Genomic DNA, 12,592 nt, shown 5'->3' with positions numbered 1-12,592 from the left:
TAGATCTCTCACATATGCAGTTCACCACAGGGTTTTGCATGCCTATGAAAATATAAAGACACTGATCTGAAGTAGTGGAGCTCAGGCAGTAATGCTTGCTTGCCCACCAACACTTCCTGCTATGCAGCCCAGTTCCTAAGGCCACAAAATGGTACCGGTCCACAGCCTGGGAGTTAGGGACCCCTACTATACAAACCACCACCAAAATAGAATGGGAGTGGCTATATTAAATATCAGAAAAAAACAGACTTTATGCCAAAAAAAAATTTTACTAGAGATAAAAAATATAATAAGAGAGGGAATCAATCCATCAGGAAGATTGATATGGTTTGGCTCTATGTCCCCACCCAAACCTCATCTTGAATTATAATCCCCACATGTCAGAGGAGGGGCCTGGCAGGAAGTGATGAGATGATGGGGGCAATTTCTTCCATGCTGTTCTCATATAGTGAGTTCTCAAGGGATCTGACAGCTTAAAAGTGTGGCTCTTCCCACTTCGCCATCTCTCTCTCCTGCTGTTTTGTGAAGAAGATCCTTGCTTCTCCTTTGCCTTCTGCCACGATTATAAGTTTTCTGAGGTCTCCCCAGCAATGTGGAATGGTGAGTCAATTAAACCTCTTTTCTTTACAAATTACCCAGTCTCAAGTAGTTCTTTATAACAGTATGAAAACTGACTAATACAAAAAATTGGTACCAGGAGTGGGGGGCTGCTATAAAGATACCTAAAAATGTGGAAGCAAATTGGGAACTGGGTAGAAGATGAAGGTTGAAACACGCTGAAGAGCTCAGAAGAAGACAGAAAGATGTGGGAAAGTTTGTAACATCCTGGAGACTTGTTGAATGGTTTTGACCAAAATCCTGACACTGAGATGAACAGTGAAGTCCAGGCTTAGGTGGTCTTAGAGGGGGATGATAAACTTATTGGGATCTGGAGCAAACGTTACTCTTCTATCCTTTAACAAAGAGACTCACGGCATTTTGACCCTGCCCTAGAGATCTGTAAGATCAACTTGAGAGACATGATTTAGGGTATCTGGCAGAAGAAATGTCTAAGCAGCAAGGCATTTGAAAAATGACCTTTTTCTGAAAGTGCACAGTCATACATTCACAAAGAGATGATCTCAAATTGGAAGTTATCTTTAAAAGAGAAGCAGAATATAAAAGCTTGGAAAATTTGCAGACTGACCAACCATGCAATACAAAAGAAAAACCCATTTTCTAGGGAGAAATTCAAGTTGGCTGCAGTAATTTATATAAGCAACAAGGAGTTGAATGTTTATAGCCAAAACAATAGGGAAAATGTCTTCAGGGCATTTTTAAGATCTTTATGGCAGCCCCTCCCATCACAGGCCTAGAGGTCTAGGAGGGAAAAAAAGTTGTGTGGGATGGTCTCAGGGCCCCACTGCTCTATGCAGTCTCTGGACATGGCACACTGTCCCAGCTGCTCCAGCTCTAGCTGTGGCTAAAAAGGACCAAGGCACAGCTCAGTCCATTGCCTCAGAGGGTGTGAGCCCCAAACCTTGGTAGCTTCAACTTGGTGTTGGGCCTGCAGGTGCACAGAAGGCAGGGATTGAGGTTTGGGAGCCTTTGCCTACATTTCAGAGGATGTATGTAAACACTTGGATGTCCAGGCAGAAGTTTGCTACAGAGGTGGAACCCTCACGGATAACCTCTACTAGGGGAGTGCAGAAGGGAAATGTGGGGTTAGATCCCCCACACAGAATCTCCACTGGGGTACTACATAGTGCAGCTGTGAGAAGTGGACCACCATCTTCAAGATCCCAGAATGGTAGATCCTCTGAGAGCTTGCACTGTATACCTGAAAAAGCTGTAGGCACTCAATGCCAGACTGTGGAAGCAGCCACAGGCTGTACCCTGCAGAGCCTCAGGGGGAGAGCTGCCCAAAGCCTTGGCAGCTTACCTCTTATATCAGCATGCCCTGGATGTGAAACATGGAGTCAAAGGAAATAATTTTGGATATTTAAGATTTATTGACTGCCCCGCTGGGTTTCAGACTCACATGGGGCCTGTAGCTATTTTGTTTGGGCCAATTTCTTCCATTTTGAATGGGAGCATTTACTAATGCCTGTACTTCCACTGTATCTTGGAAGTAACTAACTTGTTTTTTATTTTAAGACTCATAGGCAAAAGTGATATGTCTGGTCTCAGATTAGACTTTAGACTTGGACTTTGGGTTAATACTGCAATGACACTGCAAGTATTAGGGGACATTGCAAGGCATAATTGTATTTTGAAATGTGAGAAGGACATGAGATTTGGGAAGGGCCAGGGACAGAATGACATGGTTTGGCTTTGTGTCCCCACCCAAATCACATCTTGATTTGTAATTCCCATGTGTTAGTGGAGGGACTTGGTGGGAGGTGACTAGATCACGGGGGCAGATTTCCAGCATGCTGTTCTCATGGTAGTGAGTGAGTCCTCATAAGATCTGATGGCTTAAAAGTGTGCACTTGCGACTTCACTCTCTCTCTCTCTCTTTCCCCTGCTGTCTTGCAAAGAAGGTGCTTGCTTCTCCCTCATCTTCTACAATGATTGCAAGCCAGGCAGAACTGTGAGGCAATTAAACCTCTTTTCTTTATAAATTAGTCACTAGTAGTTCTTTATAGCAGTATGAAAACAAACTAACATTAAGATGTAACAACTAAAAACATATATGTAACTAACAAAATATCCAAAAACTACATGAAGTAAAAACTGACAGAATTAAAATTGTCACAAACAATTCAACAATAATATTTAGAGATTCACCACCCTACATTAAATAAAGGCTAGAAAAATTAGGCAGATTATCAACAGCATAAAGAAAACCTAAGCAACACTATCAACCATCTATCCCTACAGATATGTAGAGTACACTCCATCTAACAATAGCAGGATATACATTCATCTCAAGTGCACAGGATAGATCAGAGGCTAGGCCATAAAGTAAGCCTCAGTAATTTTAAAAGAATTAAAGTCACCAAAAATAAGTTATTCAATGACAAAAGAATTAAAGGAGAAATATGGGTTGGATACAAAATTTGTGGTTAAAAGTTCTTTTTTTCAGCACTTGTTCCATTTCCTCTGACCTCCATAGTTTCTAATGAAATACCTATCACATTTCTGTTATTCTGTAGCTAAAATGTCATTTTTCTCTGGCTGCTTTCAAGATTTTCAATTTTTGGTTGAGGAAAGTTTAGCTATGTGTGTATTAAGGTCTCTGGAGGAACAAATCCATATATGTACAAATACACAGAAAAACTTACTCTAAGGGATTGGCTCATGTGATTATGCAGGCTATCAAGTTCAAAATCTGCAAATAAGGCTGACCAGGCTGGAGACCCAGAGAAGAACTAACATTGCAGCTTGCATCCAAAGGCAGTCTATTGGCAGAATCCTTTCCTATTCAGGGAAGGTCAGTTTTTATTCTGTTAAGGCCTTCAAATGATTGGATGATGCCCACCTACATTATGGAGGGAAATTTACTATATTCAAAGTTCACAGATTTAAATGTTAATCTTATCTGATTTAAAAAAAATCACAAAAACATTCAAATAAAATTTGCTCAAATATCTAGAAACCATTACCCAGTCAAGCTGATGTATAAATTAATCATTACAGTGGGTGCTGACATGCATTTTGTTTTTGTCTTTATCATATTTGCAGTTCATTTGGTTTCTGAAATATGCAGTATTATCTTTTGCCAAATTTGGAAAATTCTGAGCAAATCTTTCTTTGAATGTTTTTAAGTTTTGCCCTCTTTCTTCACTCCTTCCAGGACTTAGATGATATAAATTTTAGGTCTTTCATCATAATCCCACAAATTCCTAAAGCCCTATTCATTTGTTTTCAGTCTGTTTTCTCTACACTGTTCAAATTGGGTAATTTCTATTTTTTTCAAATTTACTGATTCTTTCCTTATTTCTCCATTCCACTATTGAGCCCATCTCTGAGTTTTTAATTTTGGTTACTATATTTTTACTTCTAGAATTGCCAGTTGGTTCTTCTTTATAGAATCTATTACTTTGCTGACACTTGCTGATATTTTCTGTTTTCACATTTGTTTCAAGAATGTTCATAATCACTTGTTAAAACATTTTTGTAATTAATGATTTAAAATTCTAGTCAGATACTTAAAATTCTTGTCAGATAATTCTAAAACTGGAAGCCGCTCAATTCAGCATCTGTTTTCCTTTTTGGTTTTCATTCAAGACAAAATATTCTTGGTTCTTCATATAAGTAATTTTTAATTGAAATCTAGACATCTGAAATCATGTTTCAGGAGATTTCTTCTGACAGGACACCACTCCAGCAGAAAAAAAGGAAAATCTCCAGGTAGGGTGGAAGTCTAGGTATCCAACTCAGCCTCTACTAGCACTCAGCATACAGGGAACAAGGATCTCCTTGTTATTTCTGGACATGGTTGGGAGTCCAGCTTCCCACTAGGCCTCCACTGATACCAACCCGGCTATGAGGAGTAAGGGTGCCATATTCTTGTTCCCCACAAACCATCCACTGAAACCACAGAGGAGTGGCCTCATTACTACCAAGCAGTAATGACAGGCTTGATTCCCATTAGATATCCCTTGATATCTTCCCAACACAGTAAGGGAGGAATACCTCATCAATACCAGCTTAGGGTAGAAGTCTAGTTTCCTAGATGGCCTATCCTGACACTTGCAGGAAGGGGGTTTACTGCCCAGGATGAATTAAAGTCCTAGTTCCCTGCTCCACCTTCTTTAACACAACCCCAGGGAGGAGATACAATTCCTCATTTATAACCTGATAAGAGTGAAAATCTAAGTTCTTGCTCTAACAAGCTTTCACTGCCATTTTTTCCTATGGTGTTTGGTGGAAGTAAAATGGCTATTATCTAATACTTTTCTGTCTTACTAGGTGGAGGATTTTGGTTAGAGAGAGTAGGTTTTTCTTGAGGTTTGTTTTTATGTGCCCATTGGTATTTCTGGGTTACTCACTTCTCCAGTACTTTGGTGGGACAAAAAGGGTAAAAAGAAAATCCAGGGAACCCACTACCATGTAGTTACTTGGGTCTCATAGTTCCTAGCTAGTCTGCCTGTTTCTGTCTTACTTTCAGGGACTTATTTCAGGGACTATATTTTTATATAAAACATCCAGGTTTTTTTTTAATCTGTAGTAAATAGGAAAAATATCGAAAGTTATGTCTTCATATTTCTGGAAGCAGAAGTTTATACAAAGATAAGTTATCTTACTATGCATTACATTTTAGGCTTTTGCCATTTTGGTTTTACTTTACTTGGTATTTTCCACTTCTCTAAGGAATATTTTTTCAAACTCCTCAACAATATTTCAGCTCAACTTGGACAGGAAAAAAGTGATTGATTATATCTAGTCCATGATAACTAGAAGGATGTAAGATCCCCAGGAGCCAGGACTGGCGGTGAGACAGTAGCAAATTTTTCTATTCCAGTTGCATATTTGAGTAAACATTTATAGGGGAGGGAGAGGTAAAAGTGTGAAGCCCTGAAAACTGAAATGTCAAGGAATGCTATGACTTTAAGTTCCTTCCTTCCTAAATATCATATGTAGTCATGGAATGTAGACATGGAATTATATCCCACTGAAACAAGGATTTGAATATTTTGCTCACTACTGTATTTACAATAATCCCTGGCATAAAGAAGATAATCAATAATCTTTGCTGAATTAAGAAATGAATAAATGCAAAGAGAATGTTCATACAACTTTTATTAACAATAGTAACTAGAGATATTTTGGTTTCCTTTTGAAATACCTAATTAATGAATCATCTATCAAATTTTATACACTACAGTAAAATATGGCTTTCAAAATATTAATGAAAAATTGTCTTGTTATTGTGAGTGTGCTTAGCTGTTTTTCTAAACAGGTTGGTATTTGATGTTTTAAACCACTGTTTTGGTTCTAATGCCACAATATTTTCTTTGCTGCAAACATAATTATTGGTATAAATTTCAATACTGGCAACTAAGGAGGATAAAATCATAAGTGATAACTATTCTAGTATTTACAAATGCCATTTTGAAGAAACTTGGTTAAGAGCTACCCATTTTACATATTTGTACAGTGTCATTACTTAGCAATTAGTTAAAGAGAAATGTAAAATATTCAGATGTTTAGATGACTTGTTAAATGGATTAGGAATTCAATCAAATTGCCTACAAAGTTATATTTAATTTTTTATTTCATAGCTCAGTCAAAGGATATAGTCAAAGGATATAAATACTTTTAAATCAGTGAAAATTCACTGCATATTGATTAATCATATGACTTGTTGAACTCCCCATCGATCTCATACAATAATATTATAGTACTCTGAGGAGAAATATTATCAGATACATTGGCTGTCATGTAAAATTTCACAACCAAGGTGTTCTAAAATATGCTGAGAATCGGCTTTCATAATAGTATGGAAAAAGGGAAAATAATTCATATAGAAAAAAATCATAACGTGTTGATGATTTGTGGCACATTAAGAACAAGAAGTGGAATGATTTTTTTTACCGATTCTAGATTCAAGCATAAGAAGTTCATGTGATAATTATTTTACCATATGCTTCTATTTTTTTACATAGCAAGTAATTTGTGTCACTTTTTACTGTTGTACTATTATTTTTATTGCTTTTCTTCCCCAAATATTTCTCATCCATGGTTATGGAATCTGCAAATATATTAGGCCAATTGTATTTTAATTCTTCCCACCCTCAGCGTTAGGGATAAAATAAGTTGTCAAAATCAATACTATAATAATATAGGACTTTTCCTCAACTCAATAACTGTAAAACTGGTTTATACTAATAAATATTAAAAACATTATAAAAGGGCCAATTATCATTGCTATAAAAATCAGACTTTTTTTTTTTTTTTTTTTTTTGAGACGGAGTCTCACTCTGTCACCCAGGCAGGAGTGCAGTGGCACAATCTCGGCTCACTGCAAACTCCGCCTCCAGGATCCAAGCAATTCTTCTGCCTCAGCCTCCTGAGTAGCTGGGATTACAGGTGTGCACCACCATGCCCAGCTAATTTTTATATTTTTAATAGAAACGGGGTTTCACCATGTTGGCCAGGCTGGTCTGGACCCCCTGACCTCAGGTGATCTGCCCCCCTTGGCCTCCCAAAGTGTTGAAATTACAGGTGTGAACCACCATGCTCCACCAAAATCAGACACTTTTTAATGACCTTTTTAACAACAAGCATCAACTACTATATTAGGTATGGTCACAAAAATGGCCTTTCATGTCCTAAGACATATCTAGTAGACTATTTTAATACCCTACGTGTGGGGGAAAAAAAAAAAAAAGACACTTTTCACTTAATTCTGGATCTATTTATTTTCCTACTTTTATTCAAATAATTTCTCTCTTTTTTTTTTTTTTTTTTGAGATGGAGTCTTGCTCTGTCGCACAGGCTAGAGTGTAGTGGCACAATCTCGGCTCACTGCAAGCTCCGCCTCCCGGGTTCACACCGTTCTCCTGCCTCAGGCTCCTGAGTAGCTGGGACTATAGGCGCCCGCCACCATGCCCGGCTAATTTTTTGTATTTTTAGTAGAGACGGGGTTTCACCGTTTTAGCCAGGATGGTCTCGATATCCTGACCTCGTGATCCACCCGCCTCGGCCTCCCAAAGTGCTGGGATTACAGGCTTGAGCCACCGCGCCCGGCCCAAATGATTTCTTAAGGAAGCTTTTGATACTAAATTATCAACTAAAATGACATTAACTTCTAACAAGTCTAGTGAGGAAGTTTAATCAACAACACAAAAATTTCTATATTCTAACTGTAATAGGGAAAATTTTTTATATTTATTATTATAATGAACAATGAAAAACAAAATGCCTATCTAAACATGTATGGTTAAACAAATTATGGTATATTTAATACTGTGAAAACTATAGAAGAGTAACAAAAATAGGAAAAGCTTATATATACTGACATGAAAATGTCTCCAAGTCAGTGAGTAAATACAGCAAGAAAGAGTAAATTTAGTAAGATAACATTTTTTAAATCAATTGAAAACTATATAGCATGTTATGAGCATATAAGTATATACAAGTAGATGGAGAATCTCTTAGAAGAATGTACAATGGAACTGCCAATACTGGTTACTTCTGGGGATAATTGTATTTTATTTCAATAAAAATGTATTCATTCCTTCATTACTTGTAAAAGAAAAATGATCTAACATGAAGCTTAAAGGGAAATAAAAATTTGACATTAAATGCTCAATATGCTTTAAATAATTCAGCTTATGCAAGCACAGAATTGAATAATTTTTAAAATAATTTTAAATATTAATGTTTTACTGTATATCTGTGATATTGACATTATAATTTGTTATTGCTAAAGTGTACCTAAATCGATTTAAGAAAAGCAAAAAGGTATAATAATATTTTTTCTGATATATTTCATGCCTTAATATTTTTGCTGTCAGAGGAACCACAGCAGAGACAAAAAAGATAATCTAGCAATTAATTCTATATTATTTTGTACTTAAATTTCCTCACCTGCTGATATTATATTCTCAAATATTCTCAAACTTTCTCAAATCTAGAACAGTGTCTAATTTAACCTTTGTAATCCACCAAGTATGCTTTCAATGGATATTTATTGCTGAATGGAAAGAAATTCTGTAGCAAAATAAGACTACACATATAATTTGCATATGTTTGCACATACCTACATGTGTACATTTTTTACTAAAGTTATCCAAGGTTTAAAAAAGTAAACAACACTCTCAAACTTCTACCTTATATTCATCCACAATAATGCTGAGGGCTTCGTGACCAGCTTTCCTCATGTCTTCCAATTCTTGTTTATGTTTTTCCTGAAAGAAAAAGGAAACTAAAACCATGAGTTTTTCGTCTGTTTTGTTTTCAAAATAATAAAACCATAGACTTTTGCTGCTTCCATGCATGATTCAGTGGTTTGTAGCACATCAATGCTACAGCTGGAAACAGAAAAAAAAAGTGTATATATATAAAATACATCTTTATATATATAAAATATATATTTATATATAATATATATTATATTATATATAATATAGATATCTATATTATGTATTATATATTTATATATTATAGATGTAATATATAATATTTTATTGATATATATATACACACATATACATATATATACACACACACACACACAAGCTTTGCTTAAAAGCATTGGGGAACACTGAGGCAATGAGAAATTAAAGGGAAATAACAGAAAAAGGAAAACCATGTTGACAGGCGAGATAACACAAGGCAAAGGTGCTTTCCCTTGGGGTATCTGGCAATTCTTGACCTGGATCGAGAGATGGGAGACCCTGCGTCACCGCAACAAGCCTTGGCCTCTGTATTTTTAATACATCCCAAAGTTTGAGAACCACTGGAATAAGATGATTAGCCCCCAATTCTACCTACCTAGGACAGGAGAGGATGAAGTCTCTTTGGACACTGTTAACATCCTACAGTCTTTCCAGGTTTTCAAATATGATGCCCAGCTTCCGAAACAAAATTATCAGAAATAAGAACGACAAAACTAAAATGGAACACACACCCACACCTACACCCACACACACAGAAAACAGGTAAGACAAAAGAAATAGGTCCAGAGATGGGGCCACAGGTGGTTTCGATGCTAGTTATTACAGAGTCTTTAAAATGTATGTAAGATTTCTTAATACATCCGAAAAACAGAAGGGAAATGGAGAAAACAGAGAGGACAGAGACTTTCACCAGAGAACTGGAATTCATAAAATAGAAATTCTAGACCTGAGAAATATGTACTATTAATAACTCAATAGATGACATAATCAGATGAAAGAGAGTCGGAAACAGAATTAGGAAACTAAAAGATAGTGGGAAAAAAAATAAAATAAAATAAATAAAGACTACAGCAAAAAGAATAGTATGATGGAAAATATTTTTAAGAATCTTTTAAAATAGGACAGAGTAAGTCAAAGAAAGCAAAAAGAGAAAAAAGACAAGAAAAAAGTGAAATAAGTAGTAAGATAATAAATAATGAAGTGAAAAAATCCACAAAACTTCCAACATCAGGCACAAATGCAGGACATTATATAATCTATAAATATTTCAAAAAATGAGAAGATATTACAAAATACATCAATAAATATAAAATTTTACATAAAATTTTAAAACTACAAAACAAAAAACACAATTTACCAAAACTAAAACAAGAATTACAAAATTTGAATAGTACTATATGTGTTAAAGAAACTGTGCCTGTATTAACTAAAAAAACAATCACATACACAAAAAATTCTCCAGACACATGGAATCTCTATACACGCAAAGCTTCATAGGTGAATCTTAAGAAACATTTAAGAAAAAATTAACAGATATCTTCCACAAACTCTTCCAGAGAATGTGAAAAGAAGGAATACTCCCTACCATATTTTATTTGGAAAATATGCCCTTTATACTAAAATCTGCAAAGTTGTTTAGAAGAAAATTATGAGTTAAATCTCTTTTATAAATACAAAGACTGAAATCCTAAAGAAAATAACAGCAAATTAAACCTACTGACATAAAGAATACATCTCAATCAAGTGGGATTTATTATACTAATGCCAGGTTGGTTGGAGTGAGGAACCACATAAACCTCCTATACAATCTTTCACACACTCCCCTTCTGACATTGACTTGCAGGGTGTCACTGCCTAAGATGACAGCAGAAGACACGTGATGCAACTGGCACTGCCTCTGCCAGCCTGTGACCCTCCGTGAATGACTGCAAAGAACAACTCACTCTCACTTGAAAGAGCTCTGAGAGAAAATTAAGCTGCAACTATATTTAGGAAAAAAGAGAATGCTGATAGTTCTTGTCCATTTACTGCTACCACTTCCTTTTTCATCAATTCCCCTTATTTATTATACCTTACTGATTAAACAGGTCACATTTCATTATCAACATCTAATTCTTTTTTCTGGTAAGCCCTTTATCTTGTCATATTACAGCTAAATCACAATTTGCTCAACTACCTAATCATAAAGAATCAACAGCAATTGTCATAAACACAGATTTTTATTAGTATGATTATAAATACATGTTTCATGGCAACAATCTATTTTAAGATAGTTTCCCATTGTTGTGGGAGCTATTTTAGTTAAAACTAGGTAATAATAACTAAATACATTTACCTGTTTAAGAAAATTCTTGTACTACACTACACTATAAACAAGCAAACAAATGAGGATATCACTAAAACTCATCACTTCGGAACTCCCATTCATGTCAAGTTATAATTCACAAATAGTATATTACTGTTTCATGTAAGGAACTAGGTAAGGCAAAAGCGCCAACCCATTTACTAAATATTAGCACAGCTTTTATTTTCATTGCTCAAGATTTTTAAAATTAAATAGAAATAAATATTCTGCCATTTTATGTTTATAACCTAGTGGATCATCCTAGGCAGTTCTTGGGATGCATACATCCTACCCTGGGGATATATGCAGTCAGATACACTAGTGTTATCCAGAGAGTGCTTTATAAAACAGAAAAGCTAACATAAAATAGGCTACCATGGTCAAACAAATTGTGGAAATTAACAACATATATTCACATATTAAAAACCTCTGACAAACTCGTAAGTAATCTGTTTACCTTTAGTAAAACCAGCATTTTTTAAACTTATCTGATTAAATATTATTTTCTTTCTCTCTTGACAATAACTATTACTAATTTAAAAATTGAAGAGACTACCAAAAAAGTTTAAAGATCTTTAAAAATTAAGAGTTAATTAGCCTAAAGCAAAGCAAATTAACCTAGATACCATAAGTGAAGCTAAAGAAGAATATGTTCTTTGGCCTAATTAATTACAAATTGAAAATAAATGTACATCATTTCAATTATAGTATAATCATTCAATATCTATGGCTCTGAATAATGACATTAGTCATTAAAAAGTATTGGTGTACAGCTGGGCACAGTGGCTCACACCTATAATCTCAGCACTTTGGGAGGCCGAGGCGGGCAGATCACGAGGTCAGGGGTTCGAGACCAGCCTGGCCAACATAGTGAGACCCCATCTCTACTAAAAATACAAAAATTAGCCGGGCATGGTGGTGGGAGCCTGTAGTCCTAGCTACTCGGAAGGCTGAGGAAGGAGAATCACTTGAACCCAGGAGGCAGAGGTTATGGTAAGCCAAGATTGCGCCACTGCACTCCAGCCTGCGCAACAGAGCAAGACTCCATCTTAAAAAGAAAAAAAAAGAAGTATTGGATTGCGCCACTGCACTCCAGCCTGGGCAACAGAGCAAGACTCCATCTTAAAAAGAAAAAAAAGAAGTATTGGTGTGCTATTAAAAGTGTAAGACTATTACACTTGCTATACTTGCTATTTGCTGCTGTGCTTCAAATGCTATTTACCCCAGATATTGAATGTTCACTTCCTCTACATCATGCTCAAAAATTATCTTACTAAAGAGACTTTTCCTGACCACATATATAAAAGAGTACACCACTGATCAATATCCACTAATCACGCTTTATTTTTCTCATAGCACCTATCACTATGTTTTACATTTGTTCATTCCTATATGCCCCAACTATATTGGAAGAGGT

General features: G+C 35.6%; 1 protein-coding gene across 20 annotated transcripts in view; it reads right to left on the bottom strand.

Annotated features, from left to right (window-relative positions):
• CCDC91 (coiled-coil domain containing 91) overlaps positions 1-12,592 on the bottom strand; it is a 370,457-nt gene that overhangs the window by 188,418 nt on the left and 169,447 nt on the right. For 16 of the 20 annotated variants that reach the window (XM_077953174.1, XM_077953168.1, XM_077953177.1 and 13 more), the window contains one exon: positions 8,763-8,840. The exons of the other annotated variants lie outside the window; for them this stretch is intronic. In XM_077953174.1, coding sequence (XP_077809300.1) covers positions 8,763-8,840 — 78 coding nt within the window. The remainder of the gene's footprint in view (positions 1-8,762; positions 8,841-12,592) is intronic. 20 annotated transcript variants of the gene reach the window in all.

The sequence above is a fragment of the Macaca mulatta genome, chromosome 11 (genome assembly GCF_049350105.2).
Source record: "Macaca mulatta isolate MMU2019108-1 chromosome 11, T2T-MMU8v2.0, whole genome shotgun sequence".
Taxonomy (NCBI): Eukaryota; Metazoa; Chordata; class Mammalia; order Primates; family Cercopithecidae; genus Macaca; species Macaca mulatta.
The sequence above is the reverse complement of the archived record's forward strand: the minus strand, read 5'-3'. Positions and strand labels throughout refer to the sequence as shown.